A 26,321-nucleotide genomic window follows, 5' to 3' on the forward strand; every position below is an offset into this window, starting at 1 on the left:
GGGAGGAAATAATTTAAAATAAAATGGAAGAGAACAAAATTGAAAGAGAACTTACAAGATCATGATTAGATTTAAGTTTCAGTTTTCTGTAAAGCCTTTTCTTCACATTTAAGTGCAATATGATGGCAATGAACCAATAAAGGAAGGGCATTCCAGATGATAGATAGTTTGTTGTAGAAACATGAGTGGACAGTAAAAAGACTCGTTAAATTCCAGCATTTTACTCTTGTGCATGTTTTTTTTTTTAAAGAGTTTGTAGGTTGATATTAACTGGCCATTAATACTCCAAGCCACAGCTAAGTACGTCTCTAATGCCAATGGGGTCCCACTAAGGGGCTTGTCTTTTAATTTATTCCTCAATTTGTTGATCTAGTTTATTGGTTCCCTCAAAATATTAAGTCAATGGGAACCATCTATCTGTTCTCAAGAGGAAAATGCCAAAAATCAACCTATTCAAGCACAAAAACTACTGTTGAACAACCATGGTTTTAATGAGCAAATCTACTTCGAACAGTAACCCCCCCCCCCCGTGTTCAATCAGGGTACATGACCTTGTGAACTGCATTTGTACATAAGACCATAAGAAATAGGAGCAGAATTAGGCCACTCGGCCCATTGAGACTCATCCGCCATTCAATCATGGCTGACATTTTTCTCATCCCCCCTTCTCCTGCCTTTTCCCATAATCCCTGAACCCCTTATTAATCAATAACCTGTCTTAAACACAGCCAATGCTTTAGCCTCTACAGCCTTCTGCAGCAAAGTGTTCCACAGATTCACCACCCTCTGGCTGAAGAAATTCCTCCTCATCTTTGTTTTAAAGGATCATCCCTTTAGTCTCAGATTGGGCCCTCAGGTTCTAGTTTTTCCCACTAGTGGAAAACATCCTCTCCACGCCCACACTATCCAGGCCTCGCAGTATCCTGTAAATTTCATTAAGATCCCCCCCATATCCTTCTAAACTCCAACGAGTACAGACCCAGAGTCCTCTACCGTTCCTCATAAGAAAAGCTCTTCATTCCAGGGATCATTCTTGTGAACATCTTCTGGACCCCTTTCCAAGGCCAGCACATCCTTCTTTAGACACGGGGGCCCCAAAATTGCTCACAATTCCCCAATTACATCTGACCAGAGCCTTATTCAGCTTCAGAAATACATCCCTGTTCTTGTATTCCAGCCCTCTCGACATGATTTAATTTGCACTTATGTCAGTTTGCTGAGACTAAAAGGCACTGGTGCTTTGTTTTAATGCTAATCAGTAATAAGCAAGAGCACAAAAAGACAGATTTCCACTCGCAAGGTTTGCACAACAATCAGGAGAACAAGTGTAAATAGGATTCAGCTGTCTGGGCTTCAAGCACCAAACATCATGGATCGGGAGCCACGTATGACTCACAACCCAAATGATGGGCACCATTGATTTCATAGAATTTATATGAGGCCCATCAAGTCTGCACCAGCCCTTGGAAAGAGCACCCACTTAAGCCCATGCCTCCACCCCATCCCCATAGTCCAGCAAATCCACCTAACCTTTGGACACTAAGGGGCTCCAGTCACATTACCTGTGAACTAATGGCATACTTCAAATAGGACATAATCAGAGGATTGGGGGATGGACCAACCAATGCCTGTTCCAGGAGATGATCTAGAAGAAATTGAAACAAGATCAGAGCAGCGTTATTTAGTGGAAAAAAAAACACTCTAAAATTGTTTAGGGCATTGGATACCCTTTAGTGCAATAACCTGTCAGGTGATGCTTTTCCAGCTTAAATATGAGAATTGCATTCATCTGGCCAAAAACATTAAAGAGCAAAATGAAGCTGGATTTCATTGCAGTTCCTCCTGTAACAGAACTATAGAATTCATGCAGTGCATGAAGGAAGCCATTTGGCATGCCAACCCTCTGAAAGAGTGTCCTATCTAAGCCCACTCCCCTCCATCTAACACCCTCGAAACTGCACATTTTTGGACACAAAGTGGCAATTTTGTAGTAAGTTAAGCCACAGGGGGCTTTTCCATTGCTGAAAATCACCACTCACCTGCTCAAACAATTTGCTTTACAGCTTATCTTACTCCTCAAACTAACTCTCTTTTAAAATAAATTTAGAGTACCCAATACTTTTTTTTTTCCAATTTAGGGGCTATTTAGTGTAGCCAATCCATCTATCCTGCACATCTTTGGGTTGTGGGGTGAGACCCACGCAGACACGGGGACAATGTGCAAACTCCACACAGACAGTGTACCGGGGCCGGGATCGAACCTGGGTACTCAGCGGCATGAGGCAGCAGTGCTAACCACTGCGCTGTCAAAGTGACAATTTTAATATGGCCAATCCACCTAACCTGCACATCGGGGCAGCACAGCTGTCTCACAGCAGCAGGGAACCGGGTTTGATTCTGACCTTGGGTGACTGTGTGGAATTTGTACATTCTCCCTGTGTCTGTGTGGGTTTCCTCCTGGAGCTCCCGTTTCCTCACATATGCACGTTTGGTCGATTGGCCTTGTTAAGTTGCCCCTAGGTGTGTGGGCCTAGTTACGGAGCTCTTTCAGAGGGTCAGTGCAGACTCGCTGGGCAAATGGCCTTTTCTGCAAAGTAGGGATTCTATGATCTTTGGAGTGTGGGAGGAAACTGGTTCACCCGGAGGAATCCCACGCAGATACAGCAAAAAATGTGCAATCTCCACACAATCACCCAATGCCGGCCTTGGACCCAGATCCCTGGCACAGTGAGGCAGCAGGACTAATGTCTGTGTCACTGTGCTATGATTGTGTTAAACCCATTCTTGGCATGTATGCTGACCTACATGATAGTAAAGTCCCAGGTTTGACTTTGGACTGTACGTTAGTTTTTTTTTAAAATGTTTTTTTATTGAGTTTTCATATTTTATATATGACAAATTACAAGTTATTAGAGAGAGAGAAAAAAAAAAGGAAAACACAAAAATTTAACATGAATATTTACAGGTAAGCATCTTCATAACAATAATTGTGGCCGCCCCCTTTAGCCAGCATACATATTTTACATTCCCCAATATGGCCGAGGCACATGTTTATAGGCATTTATTTATAGTTTGGTTTTGGGCCTTGGCTTGCCATCAAACCCCCATACCAAGCCCGTAGCCCCCCCTCCCTCCCCCGGCTACCTTCCCCCGATTCCCGCCCATTTTACCCTGGTTCTTGGCCACCCGACTATTCTTCCTCATGTACGTTGGCCACAAACAGGTCCCGGAACAGTTGCATGAATGGCTCCCACGTTCTGTGGAAGCCGTCGTCCGACCCTCGGATGGCGAATTTGATTTTCTCCATTTGGAGAGATTCCGAGAGGTCGGACAGCCAGTCTGCAGCTCTGGGTGGTGCTGCTGACCGCCAGCCAAACAGGATTCTACGGCGGGCGATCAGGGACGCAAAGGCAAGGGCGTCCGCCCTCCTCCCCAGGAATAGATCTGGCTGGTCTGAAACCCCGACCGCCACTATCGGGCATGGCCCCCCCTCACCCCCACCACTTTGGACATAGCCTCGAAGAAGGCTGTCCAGTACTCCACAAGTCTGGGGCAAGACCAGAACATGTGGGCGTGGTTGGCCGGGCCTCTTTGGCACCGCTCACATCTGTCCTCCACCTCCGGGAAGAACCTACTCATACGGTTTCTCGTTAAGTGGGCTCTATGTACCACTTTTAGTTGCGTCAGACTGAGCCTTGCGCACGTGGAGGTGGAGTTGACCCTATGCAGTGCTTCGCTCCAGAGTCCCCACCCTATCTCCGACTGTACGTTAGTTGATTATAGCCAAAGTAGTTGAAAGGACTCTATAAATTTGCCCCAGTGCTCCTCCTCAGCTGAGGAGGGAGGAGGAAATCAATTTGAGTTCCTGCTCTCAATTCCCATCTAATGGACCTGCCCGAAAGTGGGTGCATATGGGCAAAAGTTCAGCTTGGGATCAGATGGGTGTCAACAGGACCTAATCAAATGTCTGCAGAAATTCATTGTTTAGACCCATGCATGGACAATGGACAATTGAATAAAATGGACACTTGAATAAAATAATCAGCCAATTGGTGCCCGTAAGGCAATACACAGCATTTCAGTGTCTACAGTAAACTGATAGAAAAGTTATCGCTTAAACTGCATTCTAAAAAAAACACATTCCAGTTCAACTTGAGTATAAGGACAATTCTTAATAGAACCACAGAATCCCTACAGTGCAGGAGGCCAATTGGCCCATCGAGTCTGCATTGACGCCATGAAAGGGCACTCCATCTAGGATCAGGCCCCCACCCTATCTCCGTAACCCAGTAACCCCACCTAACATTTTAGACATTATGGGGCAATTGGGCATGGCCAATCCACCTAACCTGCATATCGTTGGTCTGTGGGAGGAAACCGGAGCACCAGGAGGAAACCCACGCAGACATGGGGAGAAAGTGCAAACTCCACACAGTCACCCGAGGCCTGAATTGAACCCGGGTCTCTGCCGCTGTGAAGCAGCAGTGCCAACCACTGTGCTGCAGCTAGAACACTGTTCTGAAGGATCTACACGAGAAACATTAATTTGTGTGTTCTCTCCATTGATATTACCTGAATGTTTCCAGTAGACTTGCGAGAAAGGCAGACATGTTTTTGCTCCTGATCATCTGCCCAGTTAGTTTAGCTCCAGATATCTGATTAGATTCTTTCACATACGCAGCCAAATTAAATTGTTATAGGTTAACAAAACTGACAAATGAGCTATTTCCTAAATCTGTTTTAAAACGATACAGACTCATCCATTAAAAAGCTTTTTGCATTACAGTTTTAAACAGCCAATCACCTCTCCACAACTCAAATATGTTTCACACTGTTGAGAGTCTGACCTGAGAGTCCAAGGAGGTCCCACGTGGGACCTTTTGGGAAAAGTTTTTTCATGTTTATGGCCCATTGATAATCTGTCCATCGCTCTTTCCAGGCCTGAAGAATGGCCTGCCTCAGGTTCACCACCTTCATCTGTCAGCCCTAGTACCAGCAAAGGGAGAGGAAAAATAAAACTGCTTCATCATGCCAACCATGTGATGTTATTACCATATGGCAATGCAATCAAAACAATCAAGATGCCTGGGATACAAAATAATTATGATTGGGGCACCGAGCAATACCGTGGCTTTGTGTATTGCACAATGTACAATGTGATTTGGTCAGTGTTAAAACTTTCCGAATTAGAAAAGTTTATTAATACAGATTTCAGGTTCACAAAAGCTAAAATATGGATGGCTGAAATGTTTATTTTCAAATTAACTGAGAAAGACATCCAGCTGTACTTCGAAATGTCACCCATCTAAACGTTTTGGTTTTGTCTGCAGTCTATTTTAAACCAGTCTGTAAGGAGTTATCCTGAGTTTGATGTGCCAGTCTGTAATTAAATATCCTGGGTTTGGGGTGCCAGTCTGTAATGAATTATTCTTGTCTGGGGTGCCAATCTGTAATGAGTTACTGGGTGTGGAGTGTCAGTCTGCAATGAGATGTTGTTGGTTTGGTGCCAGTCTGTTACAAGTTATCTTGGGTCTGGTGGGTCAGTCTGTAATGAGTTATCCTAGGTTGAAGCACAATCTGTAATGAGATATTGTTGGTTTGGGGTGCCAGTCTGTAATGGGTTATCCTGGGTGTGGAGTGCCCATCTGTAATGGGTTTCTTGGGTGCGGCATGTCAGTATATAATGGGCTATCCTGGGTGTGGAATGCTAGTCTGCAAGGCATTATCCTGGTGTGGAGTGCCAACCTGTAATGGGTTATCCTGCGTGCAGAGTGAGAGTCTATAATGGGTTATCCTGGGTGTGGAATGCTAGCCTGTAATCAGTAATCCTGGGTGTTGAATGCTAGCCTGTAATCAGTTATCCTGGGTGTGGAATGCTGGCCTGTAATCAGTTATCCTGGGTGTGGAGTGCCACCCTGTAATCAGTTATCCAGGGTGTGGTATGCCATCCTGTAATCAGTTATCCAGGGTGTGGAGTGCCAGCCTGTAATGGGTTATCCTGGGTGTGGAATGCCAGCCTGTAATGGGTTACCCAGAGTGTGGAATGCCAGCCTGTAATCAGGTATCCTGGGTGTGGAATGCCAGCCTGTAATGGGTTATCCTGGGTGTGGAATGCCAGCCTGTAATCAGTTATCCTGGGTGTGGAATGCCAGCCTGTAATGGGTTATCCTGGGAGTGGAATGCCAGCCTGTAATCAGTTATCCTGGGTGTGGAATGCCAGCCTGTAATGGGTTATCCTGGGTGTGGAGTGCCAGCCTGTAATGGGTTATCCTGGGTGTGGAGTGCCAGCCTGTAACAGGTTATCCTGGGTGTGGAGTGCCAGCCTGTAATGGGTTATCCTGGGTGTGGAGTGCCAGCCTGTAATGGGTTACCCTGGGTGTGGAATGCCAGCCTGTAATGGGTTATCCTGGGAGTGGAATGCCAGCCTGTAATGGGTTACCCTGGGTGTGGAATGCCAGCCTGTAATGGGTTATCCTGGGTGTGGAGTGCCAGCCTGTAATGGGTTATCCTGGGTGTGGAATGCCAGCCTGTAATGGGTTATCCTGGGTGTGGAATGCCAGCCTGTAATGGGTTATCCTGGGTGTGGAATGCCAGCCTGTAATGGGTTATCCTGGGTGTGGAGTGCCAGCCTGTAATGGGTTATCCTGGGTGTGGAATGCCAGCCTGTAATGGGTTATCCTGGGTGTGGAGTGCCAGCCTGTAATGGGTTATCCTGGGTGTGGAGTGCCAGCCTGTAATGGGTTATCCTGGGTGTGGAATGCCAGCCTGTAATGGGTTATCCTGGGTGTGGAATGCCCTGTAATGGGTTATCCTGGGTGTGGAATGCCAGCCTGTAATGGGTTATCCTGGGAGTGGAATGCCAGCCTGTAATCAGTTATCCTGGGAGTGGAATGCCAGCCTGTAATCAGTTATCCTGGGTGTGGAATGCCAGCCTGTAATCAGTTATCCAGGGTGTGGAATGCCAGCCTGTAATGGGTTATCCTGGGTGTGGAGTGCCAGCCTGTAATGGGTTATCCTGGGTGTGGAATGCCAGCCTGTAATCAGTTACCCTGGGTGTGGAATGCCAGCCTGTAATGGGTTATCCTGGGTGTGGAATGCCAGCCTGTAATGGGTTATCCTGGCTGTGGAATGGTAGTAATTGGGGTCAACATTAACTATGCAGCGGTGCTAGTTTATGATTAACTATGATAGGAGGTGCCGAGCTGCAAGAACGAGCCCTCCTTCCGAAAGCAAGGTAATTAAAGCAGTAAAGGAAGGCGCTTTACCTGATTGTATTTCTGACTAAACCCCAAACCCGGCGCCGTTCCCACCGACTGGCGCCTCAAGCGAAACGCGCCGCCATCTTGCCCCAGCGCGCGGGCACGGCGCAGCAAGGCCGGCGGCGATTGGGGGGGGGGGGGGGGGAGCGCCAGGCGGGCCAATGGAGTCAATGAGGTGGCGGCGCGCGCGCCGCCTGCCGGGGGCTGTAGTCCCGCCGCCGCCGCCGCGCTGCGGGGAAGGCGGGGGCGGGAACTACAGCTCCCGGCGTGCCCCGCGCGCGGCTCCCTGTCACCTGCCTGGGAAAGCGCAGAGGATGGTAAGTCAGGGCTGTTTGTGCGGCTGAAAAATCCAGGGGATCGGGGAGGGGGGAGAGGTTCAGATCGTGGCGGGGGGTTTATCCGCGGACTATAGTGTGTGCGTGTATGCGAAGGTGAATGGTGTGCCTCTATGCATGAGCCCGCCTGCCTTCCACTGCTGTGGGTTGGGTGTCTGTATTGCTATTGATGCTGGTGGGGATCCAAAGGTTGTGCCTCATTCCTCCTCCCCCCCCCCCCACTTTGCAGCACTCGCACCCCTCCCGAGGCTGCTGCGCCTTTCTGCACCATCGGATCCTGATTTCAAACCGGTTGCACCATTACAATCCTGTTGCAGCATTGCAATCCTTGCCTTCCTGCGCCCTGCCTGCAGGTTGTCTGCAGTGACAGATGTCCCATTGATTCTGCTGGGCTCCCTGGCAATGGGGGTCAGCTTGTTTACAATGGGGTGGGTGGGGGGGAACAAACAATATATTCCATCCAAGGCTGAAGAGAGATCCCCCCCCCCCCCTCCCAACCCCACACATAAAATGTGACTGCCCCATCATCGTTCTGACTCTGTACGTGGACAAAGTCCATTTATAGAGTCTCTTTTTTATGGCCAGCAATTAAAGCTACGGTTTATTTCCTCTTCCAATTACACACTCAGCCCAGAGCCGTTTTGCATCTGAGCGCAATATTGCTCAATGTTGTCGAAATTTTCCATTGCAGTCGTAAAACGTGCTTTCCTTATCTTTTAATATTTCCCCCAGTTGGAAACATTCCCTATTTGTTTTGCTGTTCTGCTCTACTACCCCCCCCCCCCCCCCCCCCCCCCCGTCTGAATTTGCTTCAGGTGCCGCCCCACAGGTGCCAGCAGCTCTCCACTCCCTCACCAAAGGGTTAATTCTCCATTATGGACAGACTGCTGTGAGGGACACATCACAGCCAGGCCCAATACAGCAGCCAATTTTAGCAGGGGTGAGGAAGTTGGCTGACTATTTTTTCCCCTCTCCTCAGCTTTGGGGAGCACTTGAAGCCAAAAGGTGTCCCTCCCAGCACTCTTGGTGGCTTTAGCTAACTCAGCACAGGCAGCCTGCAATCTGTCCCCCATAGTTTGAACACCAGGGAAAACGGTTTGACCCTGGCACAGGAAATGCCAATTCTCAGTGTTGTATGATGTTTTGTGCTGCGCTTTGTACTGCCTTTTGGTTTAGTTGTTAATTCGAGGGTGCTATCAGGTGGACATGAAAGATCCCATGCCATTGTTGGGATGAAGAGGCAGGGAAGTTATCCCTGGAACCCAGGCCTCAGTCAAGGTGACAAAAGAAAACAGGTGATCTAATTTAATATCACATCTGTTTGTGGGATCTTGCTGTGCACACATGGCTGCCACGTTTCCTACATTACAATTGGTGCTACAGTTCAAAAGTACTTAATTGCCTGTAAAGCACTTTGAGTCCTTAGGTGGTCATTGAGAGAAAAACACATTGTTATTTTTTAATTTTTGTGCCTATTTTCAAAATTGCTGTGACAAGTGTGAGCATCCGCTATTAAATAATGACTGCCTTTTTCTGAGGGGACTGGGAGGGAGAGAGCAGGAGTAACAGAAAAAAAGCCAGCAAAATTGCAGGGAGAAAAAGCCACAGAGAGTACCGGGAAGAGCATGAATAAGAGAGATCAAATGAAAATTCAGGAATTAAACAGCAGGGCATTAAGTATTTGTAAGAGAGGTTAAAATATTGGGTGGTAAACCCTTCGCCGCCTACGTGAAGTCAATTAGGTTAATTTCAACACAGCTCTTAGTGGAACGAGCTCAAGGCTTAAAAAACTGTACTGGATTTTCCATTAAATTGACAATCGCCTACATTTAGTTGACATGGTATGAGAAATAAATGTATCAGACCGTAGAGTCGTGCTGTTTGTTTTTGATGCTGTACCTGACCTGGGAGTGCTTGACACTGATTGTTACAAAGGGGAAAGTGTTCCATTTTCCCAGTGCTAACCATCCTTTTCTTTGAGCAACACAAAAAAAAATCCTCCATTTATGACACAACAATTTGTTTTTATTAATACCTTTAACGTAATGGAAGGTCTCAAGGTGTTTCACAGGAACATTATGAAACAAAATATGACGCTAAGCCACCGAAGGAGGTATTGGGATAGATGCCCAAAAGCTTGGTGAAAGAGGTCGGTTTTAAGCAGCGTCTGAAAGGAAAATGAGGTGGGGAGGCAGAGAGGTGTAGCATAGCTATTCAAGAGTTAGAAACCTTGCCAACTGACGGCTTGGCCACCAATGGTTGAGCGATTGAAATTGGAGATTCACAAGAAACCAGAATTAGAGGAGGGTTGTGGGCTGGGATCCATTAGGAATCATTCAACAGTTTTCAGGGCCTCGCACTCACAGGGATTGTATGTTGCTGAAGCTGTGCTACAGTGTTGAAAGCCCACCTCTGGCTTCTGCTCCCTTCAAGCATGGCTGCACAAGCACCCTATCCCTCCTGGACCATGGGATTGTCAAATCATTCCTATTATGCCTTAAATTATGATGTGGAGATGCCGGCGTTGGACTGGGGTGAGCACAGTAAGAAGTCTTACAACACCAGGTTAAAGTCCAACAGGTTTGTTTCAAACACGAGCTTTCGGAGCACGGCTCCTTCTTCAGGTGAATGATTCACCTGAAGAAGGAGCCGTGCTCCGAAAGCTCGTGTTTGAAACAAACCTGTTGGACTTTAACCTGGTGTTGTAAGACTTCTTACTGTGCCTTAAATTATGCCATGGCGGGGCGGCACGGTGGCACAGTGATTAGCATTGCTGCTTACGGCGCTGAGGACCCGGGTTCGAATCCCGGCCCTGGGTCACTGTCTGTGAGGAGTTTGCACGTTCTCCCTGTGTCTGCGTGGGTTTCACCCCCACAACCCAAAGATGTGCAGGTTAGGTGGATTGGCCACGTTAAATTGCCCCTTATTTGGAAAAAATGAATTGGATATTCTAAATTTAAAAAAAAATAAATAAATAATTATGCCATGGCTACTTGCCGGGGGCTTCAATATTACGAGTCACCAGAAGTGTTTGCATGGGGGTCGCCACCAATTCCTTCACTCCATATTGCTTAGCTCCAAGCAATAGCTTGATTTGGCTGCTGAAGCTTTAATTGTAGTCAAAAGCTGTCGGAAAAAATTCGCTCAGTGCACATATTGTTGGGAGCTGGTTGGAAGCTGCCAGAATTTGAATAGCAATAAAACATTAATATCCCCCAGCTATACCACGTCTGAACACATATTGCTCTGAGATCTGCACGATTCCTTACTGCTCTACCGTACTGACAAGAAGATTGTATAACCTTTATCTAATCTGCTGATCTGTCAAAACGACAAGACTGCCTGCATTTTTCTGTTTTGTATTAGGACATGTTGTCACTTGCTCTAATTGCACCTTTTCAAATCAAAGGCCAATAATGTAGTAAATAACACAACAGTCAGGCAGAAGGTAGAGCCCTCCCTGATGGGCACTATTTTAAACTGACCGTTTGCAAAATTAATCAAAATGATGTATAGTGAGCAGCATTGAGAAAATAGCTTCCTTCCTCACATTTTCATATTTATTCCCAAACCTCCTTAGACTGAGAGTAGGGAAAGTCTAAAAGATCAGGTATGCAAATTTGTAATATAGGATATGACACATGAATGGAATTGGGATGAAGCTGCCTTTTTTTCTGGGAAGGGACTTGATATGCATTAGAGATTTCAGTGAAAAGTGGCACATCATCTTTGCATCTTGGAAAGTGCGCCATTGCTTTGAGGCTTTAACATTAGGAAAATTATGTTTGCCAACACAAAGAGTACACTAACTTTTTTGAAAAATGGAGTGTGTGTGGGGGGGGGAGGGGTTTATTTCGTGCTGGTAAGCTGTCACTGTGAAGCGAGATTTACCAGCTTCACCGCCCCCAACCAGGTGATGCAACAAGGCCTCCTCTAATTCTTGCGGGATTTACGATGCTCTTGAAATCTTGAAAATGAAATGAAATGGAAATCGCTTATTGTCACGAGTAGGCTTCAATGAAGTTACTGTGAAAAGCCCCTAGTCGCCACATTCCGGGGCCCGTCCGGGGTGGCTGGTACGGGAATCGAACCGTGCTGCTGGCCTGCCTTGGTCTGCTTTAAAAGCCAGCGATTTAGCCGAGTGAGCTAAACCAGCCCCTTGAGAGGCTTGCGAGGCTTTGCGATCTGGATCCCGCGCACAATGGGAATGATCCAGATTTGCATATTCAAGTGAGTAGTTAGTCTCACATCAGTATGTCTACGCCGGAGTTACCCAAGGCGCAGGATCGAACGGCCTCACCTCGGACACCGCCCCGTGGTGCCGCTTCGCACTGGTTTCCGCAAACGTGGAGCAGGCCTACCGGCACTTGAAGGGGTCTCCCAGGCAACAGTGTGTCCCTGGGGTGGTCGGGCACACCCAATACCACCTGGGCACCGTGGCACTTCCAGCCGGGCAACTGACAGTGCTACCTGGTGCCAGCCTGGCAATGCCAGTGTGGAACTGCCAGGGTGCCCAGGTGGCATCCTGCCCATGCCAGGGGTCGGGCCCGGTGTGCCCTGTCCTTATGATGTGGGGTGCATTGGGGGGGGGGGGTGCTAATTTGTAAGTTGGGGCATTGGGAGGGAGGGTCTGGAGGGCACGGTTGGGGTGGAGATCAGGGCCCCATTATTAAATGGGGCCCTGATCTCTTCCGCCACTGGTGAGCTGAGCTTGTTAGTGCAGAAAATTAGCCTAAGTGTGGCCTTGGCGGGGCGTTCCTTACCGAGGCCTGAAAAAGAAGCAGAGTCCCATTTAATAAGGGGGGGGGGGGGAGAATTGGTCTCGGCGCTGCCAGCGCCAGGATACAGCTCGCTACAAGTGCCCAAAACCGGACTCGTCCCCCCCCCCCCATCAAATCGCGCCCTGTGTATTTGGCTTGGAACAGTGTTCAGGAGGAGCACTGAATATCCAGCTTTAAGAAACCGAATTATTCTTTTCATAGAAAGGACGTTTAGAGCAAACGTGTCAAGTAAAATTGATTCCTCTACCTTAAACGGAAACAGCTCTCTATTGTATGTGTGAATTTAGCCAAGTCTTACTGCTTCATTTCATTCAAAAAGTGAAGGTCAAACAAAATGCTATTCAGCATTTTTTATTCTTGTGGGCTGAACTACTGCTGCTCTAATTTTGAATACATTTAGCATTTCATGTAGAGAGCATGGTATGGTCAGTCTGCATTCAACAACTCCAGCAACAGATGAAGCTTAATGCTTGTTACAGAGTCAGGTCTACTGAAACATGTTGTCCTGGGCTCAGTGGCATCAGTCACCACTCCCTTCACACTCCACCTTAAGCAGTCTCAAGTATCTTGCTTTCTAAGGGAGTTGACTCACATTGCCCTACATCTACTTCAACAATCCTTGGACCCAGGGGTGTAACTTAAATACTCCCTTGTGTTCGGGACTGGATATCGTTACCTTTTATTTCTTAGATCTTTCTGAAAATAACATTAAGTCAACACTGGATGATTTGAATCATTAAGCTGCAGGTTTGCAGAGTATGACAAACATACAAAGCAATGGTTATATAGTTAAATACTCTTACTTTAATTAATGCATCTTGGGCAGGATTCACTCAGCCCAGGGCTGGGCCGGAGAAGCCCCGCGACCGGCTCGAATCGTGCCACACCGCCCCCGACGGCAACATGCGATTCTCTGCAGAGTGGAAAATCGGTACCATTGGCGGCGGGTGTGGGCCGCTCTACGCTCCCCCCCCCCCCCCCCCCCCCCCCGGCTGATTCTCAGACCGGCATAGGCCGAGCGGCCGTCGTAAAAAAACCCGAGTCCCACCGGCATCTCCACACCTGCTCGGAAGGGTCGAGGGGCGGCCTGTAGTGGGGGGAGGGGGGTCCGACCCCGGGGGGGGGGGCTCCGATGTGGCCTGGCCCGCGATCGGGGCCCACCGATCGGCGGTCCGGCCTCTCTGGCTGGGGGCCTCCTTTCTTCCGTGCCGGCCCCTGTAGCTCTGCGCCATGTTGCGTCGGGGCCGGCGCGTTGAAGGGAGCCGCTGCGCATGCGCGCGTTGGCGCCGGTGCCACTGTGCATGCGCGGATCCTGCGGCACCCAGTTCACGACAGGATCAGCCGCTGGAGCAGCGTGAACCGCTCCAGTGCCGTGCTGGCCCCTTGTCGGGTCCAGAATTGCTGATCCTGAGGCCGTGTTGACGCCGTCGAGATACGCAACGGCGTTTCCGACGGTGTCAACAATTAGCCTCACTCAGGATCACAGAATCCCGCCCCTTATACCTGCACAATCACATGAAAATACTGAATATGCTATTGAGCCGTGTTTCAACAGAATACCCTGCAGTTGAGGGAACGATCTCCTCTTCTCGTAGTCTCCTATTTTCCACAGGCCTGTGATACGTCACTTGCTTGTACAATGTCCAATTGCTAAAGTCCAGACTGTCGGGTGTCTGGCAACTTACCTAACAATTCGCCGTCTAGAATAAATCAAAAACCTTCCACCACAATGGGTGTGAGATGTTCATTGATTACACAGACAAATTAATAAATGACTTATTATTTAACCCTCTATCAGGACTTCACTCTAAACATGGCTCATTTGCACCTCATCTATCGACTGATTCAAAACAATCCTTTTTTCCCCCCTTGAAGTAATAGACAAGCCCGTAAGCTACACTTTTAAAGTAACTCTTTTAAAAAATTCTTTCCATGTAAAATGGTAAAAAAAAACGTAAAATGTGACATTAATAATTTATTGTATGGATGCAACTGACCCGAGTAGTCAGCAGTTTTCGTTGGCTTGATAGCAAAGAGGGGCTTTTCACAGTAACCTCATTGCAGTGTTAATGTAAACCTGCCTGTGACAATAAAGATTACGATTATAAAAGAACTGCCACTCAGTTTACCATTTTGGCAACTAATTAACTGGAAAAAGATAATTTTACTGTGCATTACCTCTAGCTCTTTGGGTCAGCATGGTAGCACAGTGGTTAGCACTGTGGCTTCACAGCGCCAGGGTCCAAGGTTCGATTCCTGGCTGGGACACTGTGTGTAATCTGCATGTTCTCCCCGTGCCTGCGTGGGTTTCCTCCGGGTGCTCTGGTTTCCTCCCACACAGTCCCGAAAGACGTGCTGTTAGGTAATTTGGACATTCTGAATTCCCCCTGTGTACCCGAACAGACGCCGGAGTGTAGTGACTGGAGGCTTTTCACAGTAACTTCATTGCAGTGTAATGTAAGCCTACTTGTGACAATAAAGATTATTATAAAAAATTATTATTACCTTAAATCTGTCTTATTTAGTTCCTGACTGTTAATGGAAATAGATTCTTAGTTACTCTTCTAAAAAAACCCTTCTTTAGTTACAACAACTCTTGTAAATTTCCCCTTAACTTCCTCGGCTTGAAGAAGAACACTTTCAGATTCTCTGGATTGAAGTCCTTCATTGCCTGACCCATTCCAGCAAATCTTTTCAAAGTGCAATGGACCTCCTGCGTTTGCCTGAGTGGACATATCAGATCTTGCTCGAACATCTAATCCAAAAACAAAATGCTTGCTCTAGCATTGCAGCAATCCTCCAGAATTTCACTGAACTGTCAGTTCAGATTATGTGCATATGTCTTGGAGTGAGGTTTGAACCCTTGACCTTCTGACTCAGGGAAGCCTGACTGCCAAACTGACAAACAAAATTCAATAAATTCTGTTAAATAATAAAATGCCGCCTCAGTAGTAGAAACACTGGTGCGCTCATTGATTCCTCTCAGTATAACTAGAGAGAAAAATACAGACACATTGCACAACGGCCCAGGAATCAATGTGGCCTTTAACATGCTTTGCTTAATTCTCACTCTTCAAAACCTGGTTTCCACTCTGTTGTGTGTGAATAAAATGCTGAAATACGAGTGTCGGTCAGAACAGATTTATACATGGATTTTACACGCTGACAGGCAGAAACAGATAGAAAGTGATCGGTATACACTGGGATGGAACCAGAAATATAAATCAGATGATGGCCAGTACACCCACATTTTAAACGCTCCTGACATTGCACGACACTCTGAAATTCAGCACAGCGCCATCATTTGTAAAGGGCCTGGTGTTACGTCTCAGATCCTCAAACTCCATAAGGGAGCAAATTTATCTAACGATCATCAGTTTAGATACCTGCGTGGTACACCCTGTACCATTTCATATGAGGAGCGCTTGAGGCATCTGGTCTGAACTCGCAGTTTAGAAGGATGGGGGGGGGGGGGGGGGGGGGGGGGGGGAAACGTTAGTGAAACATACAGGGCACTGAGAGGCCTGGATAGAGTGGACTTGGAGATGATGTTTCATGAGTAGGAAAAACTGGAACCAGAGGGCACAGCCTCAGACTGAAGGGACAATCCTTTAAAACAGATGAGGAGGAATTTCTTCGGGCAGAGGATGGTGAATCTGTGGAAATCTTTGCTGCATAAGGACACAAGTCAGGGGTTTGATGGAATACTCTCCGCTTGCTTGGATGAGTGCACTGTGACGATGCCTTGCAGGTACTCACCAAGGCTTCTTCGACAGCACCTTTCAAACCCATGAATTCTACCACCAAGAATGACAAGGGAAGCAGATACATGGGAACACCACTGCCTGCAAGTTTCCCTCCAAGCCACTCACCATTCTGACTTGAAAATATATCGTTGTGCTTCACTGTCGCTGGGCCAAAATCCTGGATCTCCCTCAAAGAACAAAGAAAAGTACAGCACAGTAACAGGCCCTTCGGCCCTCCAAGCCTGTGCCGATCATGCTGCCCGTCTAAACTAAAATCTTCTACACTTCCTGGGTCTGTATCCCTCTATTCCCATCCTATTCATGTATTTGTCGAGATGCCCCTTAAATGTCACTATTGTCCCTGCTTCCACCATCTCATCTGGCAGCGAGTTCCAGGCACCCACTATCCTCTGTGTAAAAAAACTTGCCCCGTACATCTCCTCTAAACCTTGCCCCTCGCACCTCAAACCTATGCCCCCTAGTAATTGACCCCTCTACCCTGGGGAAAAGCCTCTGACGATCCACTCTGTCTATGCCCCTCATAATTTTGTAGACCTCAATCAGGTCGCCCCTCAACCTCCATCGTTTCAGTGAGAACAAACCAAGTATATTCAACCGCTCCTCATAGCTAATGCCCTCCATACCAGGCAACACCCTGGTAAATCTCTTCTGCACCTTCTCTAAAACCTCCATATCCTTCTGGTAGTGTGGCAACCAGAATTGAACACTATACTCCAAGTGTGGCCTAACTAAGGTTCTATACAGCTGCAACATGACTTGCCAATTCTTATACTCAATGCCCCGGCCAATGAAGGCAAGCATGCCGTATGTGTTCTTGACTACCTTCTCCACCTGTGTTGCCCCTTTCAGTGACCTGTGGACCTGTACACCTAGATCTCTCTGACTTTCAATACTCTTGAGCGTTCTACCATTCACTGTATATTCCCTACCTGCTTTAGACCTTCCAAAATGCATTACCTCACATTTGTCCGGATTAAACTCCATCAGCCATCTCTCCGCCCAAGTCTCCAAACGATCTAAATCCTGCTGTATCCTCTGACAGTCCTCATTGCTATCTGCAATTCCACCAACCTTTGTATCGTCCGCAAACTTACTAATCAGACCAGTTACATTTTCCTCCAAATCATTGATATATACTACGAACAGCAAAGGTCCCAGCACTGATCCCTGCGGAACACCACTAGTCACAGCCCTCCAATTAGAAAAGCACCCTTCCATTGCTACTCTCTGCCTTCTATGACCTAGCCAGTTCTGTATGCATCGTGCCAGCTCACCCCTGATCCCATGTGACTTCACCTTTTGTACCATGAGGGACCTTGTCAAAGGCCTTGCTGAAGTCCATATAGACAACATCCACTGTCCTACCTGCATCAATCATCTTTGTGACCTCTTCGGAAAACTCTATCAAGTTAGTGAGACGTGACCTCCCCTTCACAAAACCATGCTGCCTCTCGCTAATACATAATAATCGCTTATTGCCACAAGTAGGCTTCAATGATGTTACTGTGAAAAGCCCCTAGTCATCACATTCCGGTGCCTGTTTGGGTAGGCTGGTACGGGCAGCGGGAGGTATAGACACAATCAATGTGAGGGTGGCAAGCTTGTGAGATGCATTGGGATGAGTTCACAACATTCTGTAGTTTCTTGCGATCTTAGGCCGAGCAGTTGCCATACCAAACTGTGATGCAGCCGGAAAGGATGCTCTCTATGGCACATCTGTAGAAGTCTGTGAGAGTTGATGCAGACATGCCGAATTTCTTTCGCTTCCGTAGGAAGTAGAGACGTTGTTGAACTTTCTTGATTGTTGCATCAACATGAGTGGACCAGGACAGACTGTTGGTGATGGTGACCCCAGGAACCTAAAGCTATCGACCATCTCCACTTTGGAGCAATTGATGCAGATGGGGGGGTGTGTGTCGTGCTACACTTCCTGAAGTTGATCAGTTCCTTGATCTTTCCGATATTTAGAGAGAGGTTGTTTTTGGTACACCATGCAACCAAGTGATCTCTTTCTCTTCTGTAGTCTGATTCGTCGTTGTTTGAGATATGACCCACCACAGTTGTATCATCCGCAAACTTATAGATTGAGTTGGAGTTAAGTCTTGCCACACGGTCATGTGTGTACAGGGAGTACAGTAGAGGACTGAGCACACATCCTTGCGGGGCCTCGGTGTTGAGGACTGTTGTGGATTATGTAGATCATGAAGAGCAATGGTTCCAATAGGAATCTTTGTGGGACAACACTGGTCTCCAGACTGATTCGAACATATCTATAATTGCTATTTGCTCACATCCATTCAGTCAATATATTACCATTATATGTACCATTATATCCATTCAATATATTACCATTAATACCAGTGCCTTCAATCATGTGGTGAAGCCTTTTGTATAGTTTCCTTTCACGCATGCTGCTAGAAAGGGCAGAAGAAGCAGATTCAATCATAACCATTGAAAGGGAATTGGAATAATGCTTGAACAGGAAACATTTGCAGGTGTATGGGGAAAGAGAAGGTAAATTGGATGTCTCAGCAAGACACAATGCTGATTTTATGATGTGGATAAGAATGCGTGTGTGGGAATGATGAAAATGGGAATCATCGCATTAAGTTGAATATAAACTTCAAGAGCGGAGTTCAATTATGTTCTTGCTGCCTGTCAGCCTAGAGGGGATTCATCTCAATCTCCACGAACCTACACCCATGCACATGGACTAGCAGAAGGCATTGCTAGACATCAATCAGGAGCAAGAACGCCTGTTGATTTCCCCTTCTCTAACCCAGAAGTGCTTTCCCCAAATATTAATGCCTGTACCAGTCTAAGATTAGATTGGGGCGATAGATTGGGGAATAAAATCTTGTATCTTCTTGAGTAGAACCATCAGTATGGGGGCTGGTTTAGCTCACTAGCTAAATCGCTGGCTTTTAAAGCAGACCAAGCAGGCCAGCAGCACGGTTCGATTCCCGTACCAGCCTCCCCGGACAGGCGCCGGAATGTGGCGACTAGGGGCTTTTCACAGTAACTTCATTGAAGCCTACTCGTGACAATAAGCGATTTTCATTTTCATTTCAGTATTACTGGGAGAAGCAACATTATTATTAACAGTGTAAGTACTTAGCACAATTAATTGCCTCTGTGTAAAGGGTGGGGATTTTCATTGATGGGTGGAGGAAGATTATATTTATGATTTGAAGCTGTTACACCACCAGGATTGCAGTGGATTAGTGACAGATAATACTATACCTTCTAGTACGGTAAATTCCTTTTAACTTGCACATGTCGAGAACCAAGTGAAATCCTTAAATTAAGTGGAGTCTTGATTTTTCTTTACAGTCTGGAATGTTCTTTCTGTTCTTTTCCCCCCTGTGTTTTTTGAACAGATGGATTAAAGACGCAAACTCTGCCATGGCTTTTTAGAAGCATGCTGTTCGGAGGATACTGAAGTATTTCAGAGTTTAGCTGCCTTCACAGTCAGAAAGGGCAACACACAGTAGCACAGTGGTTAGCACTGTTGTTTCACAGCACCAGGGACCCGGGTTCGATTCCGGGCTTGGGCCACTGTCTGTGCAGAGTCTGCACATTCTCCCCCCGTCGGTGTGGGTTTCCTCCGGGTGCTACAGTTTCCTCCCACAAAGTCCCGAAAGGCATGTTTGTTAGGTGAATTGGACCTCCTGAATTCTCCCTCAGTGTACCCGAACAGGCGCCGGCCGGAATGTGGCGATGAGGGGATTTTCACTGCAACTTCATTGCAGTGTTAATGTAAGCCTACTTGTGACACTAAGAAAGATTATTATTATTGTAAAGAAAGAAAGATGAGATTTGCATTGATAAAGTGTCTGCGATGACCTCGGGATGGCTTAAAGCAAGTCATTACTGCCCAAGAAGTCACTGTTGTAGAGAAATAGGGCAGCCAATTCAAATGCAGCAGGTTCCCACAAACAGCAATGAAAAAATGACCAGATAATCTTTTTTTAAATATTATTGGTTTATGGTTAAATATTGCTCAATGCAGCAGGGAGAACGTTCTAGCTCCTCTTCCAAGAATGCTGTTGGGATCCTTTACATCCACCAGGTTGATTATTTCCTTTAATATTTTGCCTTGGCAAACCTCACAGTTACCTATCTATCACGTCACCGCATAAGCTATGCATAAAATTCTTGATCAACAAGGTAGTCAAAGGTGCACAGTGGTTAGCACTGCTGCCTCACGGTGCTGAGGACCCGGGATCGATCCCGGCCCCGGGTCACTGTCCGTGTGGAGTTTGCACATTCTCCCCGTGTCTGTGTGGGTCTCACCCCCACAGCCCAAAGATGTGCAGGCTAGGTGGATTGGCCATGCTAAATTGCCCCTTAATTGGAAAAAGAATAATTGAATACTCTAAATTTAATTTAAAAAATAAGGGAGTCAAAGGGTATAGGAGCAGGCAGAAAGGTAGAGTTGAGGCCACTGTCGGTTCGGCCATGAACTTATCAAATGGCAGCGCACACTCCAGGGCCCAAATGGTCACCTCCTGCCCCTAATTCATATGTTCGTATATCGAACCACCATCCTCATACCTCTGTGTAATTAAAAATGCGATTATATGTGACTAAGTACACATACCATGGCCTTCAAGCTAAGTTACAAACTCAAATTAAAAATAAATGCATCCAATTAACACAACAACCCTCCTCTGCTGGCTAAAGAATTAACTGATGCACTGTTTCAGTTTACCGTTGAATTGGCCTATTTAAATTTGGTAATGTCTGTTTGGGAAGGTATCTTCCCACTACCTGATAAATGGATGGGTTTCATTTTGATCTGAGAGTTGGGGAGGGGGAGAGGGGGTAGTGCTAAGAACAGTAGCAACGTGCATTAACATAGCACCTTCAACACCATCAGAAGACATTTCACAGAGAGAGAAAGAAACAGAAAGACATTGGGAGCAGGGGATGCGTTAAGGGAGGTGGCGATTGGCTCGATTTGAACAAATTGGTTTGGGGAGCTTATGAAAGGTAGAGGAATTTACAGAAGAAGTTGAGAGGTAGGTGTAAACTGCTAGACCATGGAGGGATCTGTAGATAACAATGATAGATTTGGTGAAAATTTAAACAATTATGGGCGCAATTTAATGGGGGGAAAACAGTCCCTTTTTGGGCACGTTTTGTGGTTCTCCAAGAACAACCCCTCTATTAAACAGGACCTTTTTTTTGCCTCAGTAAGGAAAGCCCAGCCGAGGCCACTCTTACATTCATTTCCTGCATTGGCAAGTTTTTCTCGTCAGCACAGGAACAGATTGGGGCGTCATTTTAAAATACGGTCCCAATCTCTTAACCTCCCACCATATCTTCCGGACTCCCCCGCCCCCTAACATACTGATTGGGGGGGGTCCTCGAGACCCCCTCACCCCCACAAGGGCGGGGCACCCCGGGCTCGATCCAGGCATAGGCAACTTGCCTCCAATGCCACCTGAGCACCCTGGCAGTGTCACGGTAGGTGCCAGGCTGGCAGTGCCTGCAGTACCAAGGTGTCCGGGTGGCATTGAGAGTGTCATGGTACCACCCTGCCCAGAGCCCGGCCACCCACGGGCCTCTGATCTCCTGTCAGACTGTCTTGTGATCATTAGATCTCATGAGCCATCCTGAGTGTCGTAAACCTCGCGCGATTTACGGGCTGCGTCACGTCACCGAGTCGAGCGTGACGAGGCCGTAAGGTTGAGGCCAATGATTATGAAAGCCCTGGGTAAGTGGCTAAGTGGTTTAAAGAGAAGGCTAACCAGATTATTCTCAGGGTGACAGGAGATGGACAGATAATGTAATCTTGCTAGTGTCTCCCAGGTCCTAGAACAAATTTAAAGGTCTGTAAGGACAGGATGCAGTTAAGAGGGACAGAATTAATCTCCTCTTGGAGAGGCAAGGAACAGTCAGCATGGCTTTGTCAAAGTGAGATCATGTCTCACAAATTTGATTGAATTTTTCGAGGTGGTGACTAGTTGTGTAGATGAGGGCAGTCAGTGAAGGTTTTGACAAGTCTCGCATGGGAGACAGGTCAAGAAGGTAAGAGCCCATGGGATCCAGGGCAATTCGGAAATTAGTGGCAGGAGGCAGAGGGTGATGGTTGAAGGTTCGTTTTGTGACTGGAAGCCTGGGCGGAATTCTCCACTCCCGGGAAAAATCGGGAAGGCCGTCGTGAACTCGGCCGAGTTTCACGACGGCCTCGGAGGCCGCTCCTCTCACCGTATTCACCCCCACCCGGGGGGCTAGGAGCGGCGCTCCGTTATTTTCGGCGGCTGGGCCTTGACGCTTGCGCCTATGTGACGTCAGCCGCGCATGCGCAGGTTGGCTGGCTTCAACCTGCGCATGCGCGGCTGACGTCACGACAGCTGACGGCTCAAACCCACGCATGCGTGGTGGCCGTCTTCCCCTCCGCTGCCCCGCAAGACATGGTGGCTTGATCTTGCGGGGCGGCGAGGGGGAAGAGTGCGTCCCGTTGAGACGCCGGCCCGACGATCGGTGGGCACCGATCGCGGGCCAGTCCCCTCCCGAGCATGGCCGTGGTGCTCACTCCCCTCTCCGCCCCCCACAAGCCACAAACGGGCCTTTGGCGCCCATGTTCACGATGGCAGCGACCAGGTGTGGTTGCCGCCATCGTGAAACGGTCGCGAACGGCCGGACGCTCGGCCCACCCGGGTCGGAGAATCGCCGGTCGCCGTGAAAAACGGCGAGCGGCGATTCTTCCGAGCGGGGGGTGGGAGAATCGCGGGGGGCGCCAGGGGGGCATGAAATGAGTCGCCCGGCCCTCCCGCGATTCTCCCACCCAGCGTGTCTAGTCGTGTTCCGCAGGGATTGGTGCTGGCTCCAATGTCTAGTGGATATGCATGTAGGAGGTATTAACGGTATGTTTGCAGATGACATAAAAAATTGGTGGTGTGGTACTGCTTTTATTAACTGAGGCATAGAATATAAGAGCAGAGAGGTTATGATGGAGTTGTAGGAAACACTGGTTAGGCCCCAGATGGAGTACTGAATGCAGTTCTGGCCACCACATTATAGGAAGGAAGTGATTGCGCTGGAGAGGGTGCAGAGGAGATTCACGAGGATGTTCCCTGGGAGTGAGCATTTCAGCGTTCAAATGAGGCTGGGGTTGATTTCCTTGGAGCAGAGAAAGCTGAGGGGGAACCTGTTAAAACCATAAAATTATGAGGGGCATAGATAAGGTTGAAGGAAGGAACCTTCTCCCTGAGCGGAGCCGTTAAAAACCAGGAGCCATAGATTTAAGGTAAGGGACAGGAGATTTATAGGAGATGCGCAGGAAAAACCTTTTCACCCCGAGAGTGGTTGGCATCCAGAACTCACTGCCTGAAGGGGCAGTAGAGACTGAACCCTCCCAACATTAAGAAATATTGAGATGAGCACCTGAAATGCAAGAGCACACAAGGCAACGTGCCAAGTGCTGTAAAATTAGTTTAGAGCAAATAGATGGCGGGCGCGGACACGCTGGGACAAAGGGCATCTTTCCGCGCTGTATAAACTTTGATTCTTTGACGTCAGAAGGCTAACGAGGACAATAAGGAAAGACTGAGTCTGGAGGTGATAAAGGTAGATGAGAATTGTGTTGGTTAGTCAGGATGAAGGCCGGCAATGTTCTCAAGGTGGAATGAAGGGGTGAATGCTTTGAACTACAGCTCTGGACTTAGCATGATGTCGAAATTGTACATAGTCCAGTTTCGCCAAAGAAAGCCGGCTGGGAGGAGAAAGGTGCCAGTGACAAAAATGGAGCTTTCGTTGGTGACTAAAGAGAAATTGGAGGAAATTTAGGATCATTCATGATTTAACAGGAAATCAATCTGATAGCACAGAGCTGGGCACGGGGATGAAGCCATTTGTGGAAAGGCACAAATGGCTGTCATCAGCATCTATTTGGAAGATGGCCCTGTGCCTCCAGATGGTACTGCCAAGTGGTAGATTGATGAAGAATGAGCCAAGAATTGATCTTTGGGGGTGGCATGTGGTGCAGTGGTTAGCACTGGGACTGCGGCGCTGAGGACCCGGGTTCGAATCCCGGCTCTGGGTCACTGTCCGTGTGGAGTTTGCACATTCTCCCCGTGTCTGCGTGGGTTTCACCCCCATAACCCAAAGATGTGCAGGCTCGGTGGATTGGCCATGCTAAATTGCCCCTTAATTGGGGGAAAAAAAATAATTGGGTACTCTCAATTTAAAAAAACGAATTGATCTTAGGGAAATTTTAGTGGATTATTATCACATTATTGTTTGTGGGACCTTGCTGTGTGCAAATTGGCTGCCACACTTCCTACGTTTACAATGGTGACGACAATTCAATAAGGACTCTGGTGAAGAGCTTTGACGAAGAGTCATACAGACTTGAAACGTTAACTCTGTTTCTCTCAGACCTGCTGCCAGACATGCTGGCCGGGATTCTCCCTTCTGGGGACTAGGGACTAAGTCCCCATGACGGCGGGAGAACCGGCGCCAACCACTCCGGCGTCAACAGCCCCCAAACGTGCGGAATTCTCCGCACTTTCGGGGGCTCAGTGGATGCCGGAGGGGTTGGCGCTGCTCCAGCCGGCGCCGAAGGGACGACACGAGTTTGCGCATGCGCCGAAGGGTCGGCGTGATCTCGCGCATGTGCGAACCCGGTGCCGTGGCTTCGCGCATGCTGGCGTATTTTGCCGCATGCGCGGGGGGGGGGGGTTCTCTTCGTGTTGGCCATGGCAGAGCCCAACAGCGGCCGGCACAGAAGAAAGAAGTGCCCCCACGCACCAAGCCCGCCTGCAGATCGGTGGGCCCTGATCGCAGGCCAAGCCACCGTGGGGGTCGGATCCCCCCCATGTCCTCCCAAGGACCGCTCCCACCGACTTACCCGCCAGGTCCCACCAGTACGTGAGTTGAGTGGTTTCACGCCAGTGGGACTGGCCAAAAACGGACGGCCGCTCGGCCCATCGGGGCCCGGAGAATCGCCGGGGGGGGGGGGGGGGGAGGGGGCGCACACAACGGCCCCCAACCGGCGTGAATCTTGCCCGAAAAATGTCCCCAAAAAATACGGCAGCCGGCTGCGGGGTGGATTCGCTCCGCCCCCCTGTGGATTCTCCGACCCGGCTGAGTTTATCCAGCATTTCCTGTATTTACTTCAATAAATTGGCAGTAATGCACATGGGGCTGGTTTAGCACAGGACTAAATGGCTGGCTTTGAAGGCAGGCCAGCAGCACGGTTCAATTCCCGTACCAGCCCCCCCGAACAGGCGCCAGAATGTGGCAACTAGGGGCTTTTCTCAGTAACTTCATTTGAAGGCTCCTTGTGACAATAAGCCATTTTCATTTCATTTGGGCATCCTGAGGTCATGAAACATCCTATGGTAATGCAAGTTTACCTTTTAGAGAAATATGAATTATTGCAACTTTATATATTTTAATGAAAATCTTTCTTCCCTTCTTGCTACCATGTTTTAATTTTGATATACTTTACATCCCGGGATTAATGTTAAGGAGATTGTTACTCTGACGATTAAGTAAAAGGAAATGTTCTCCGTCACAAATAATTTATACTGTATAATAATACAATCTGGTAGCCTGCTTTTCAAAACAGCCATTTAATATCACGCCACCTGTTGCATGGTACCATGTGTATGTCTTCAGATCAAATATCTCAATTACTCACTCAGTCCTTGGTTACATTATGATAACCTTACTATCACATCAAAGCATGCCCAAATGATAATCCATCGTTTCTAATTACAGATTACACATTAAACAAAGTAGCACATACCGGGAATGTGTTACAAATCTGTGATTCAACCTCACGGCTCAGGGTGTGTACAGACTATTCATTATTCCATCTCAGAATTTATACTGTACAGCATCCGAACCCCTCCTTCCCGTGCCTTGGCTTCCTTCTGTGCTGTAATGACTCTATGATTATCTTCATTTCAGCCTAATAACTTTGCCCCAACCTCCATGATTCTGTTTGCTCTCTTCCGTCCTGTAGTGCTGTCTATTTTGGCCTGTCTGTTGAGACACGTGTTTGTGTGATTCTTCATGTGCCACAATCATGTCATCTGAAGTTTCTGTTTGTTTTCATACCAAATATATTCCTTTCCTTCAGGCAGAAGCTGCCATGAACTGTATCTGCCTCCACATCAACTGGCCTCCTTTCCAATGCAAGTCACACATGCTGAAAATCCA

At 47.8% G+C, this 26,321-nt stretch overlaps 2 protein-coding genes across 2 annotated transcripts in view; one reads left to right on the forward strand and one right to left on the reverse strand.

Annotated features, from left to right (window-relative positions):
- med24 (mediator complex subunit 24) overlaps positions 1 to 7,387 on the reverse strand; it is an 85,756-nt gene extending 78,369 nt beyond the window's left edge. Inside the window, 3 exon segments of the mRNA XM_038779614.1 lie at positions 1,563 to 1,645; positions 4,848 to 4,986; positions 7,266 to 7,387. Of these exon segments, the coding sequence (XP_038635542.1) occupies positions 1,563 to 1,645; positions 4,848 to 4,977 (213 nt within the window). The 5' untranslated portion in view covers positions 4,978 to 4,986; positions 7,266 to 7,387.
- An 86-nt stretch (positions 7,388 to 7,473) lies between these two features.
- rapgefl1 (Rap guanine nucleotide exchange factor (GEF)-like 1) overlaps positions 7,474 to 26,321 on the forward strand; it is a 98,758-nt gene continuing 79,910 nt past the window's right edge. Inside the window, exon 1 of the mRNA XM_038779615.1 lies at positions 7,474 to 7,576. The gene's annotated coding sequence lies outside the window, so the exon portion shown is untranslated. The remainder of the gene's footprint in view (positions 7,577 to 26,321) is intronic.

This window comes from Scyliorhinus canicula, chromosome 19 (genome assembly GCF_902713615.1).
Source record: "Scyliorhinus canicula chromosome 19, sScyCan1.1, whole genome shotgun sequence".
Lineage (NCBI taxonomy): Eukaryota > Metazoa > Chordata > Chondrichthyes > Carcharhiniformes > Scyliorhinidae > Scyliorhinus > Scyliorhinus canicula.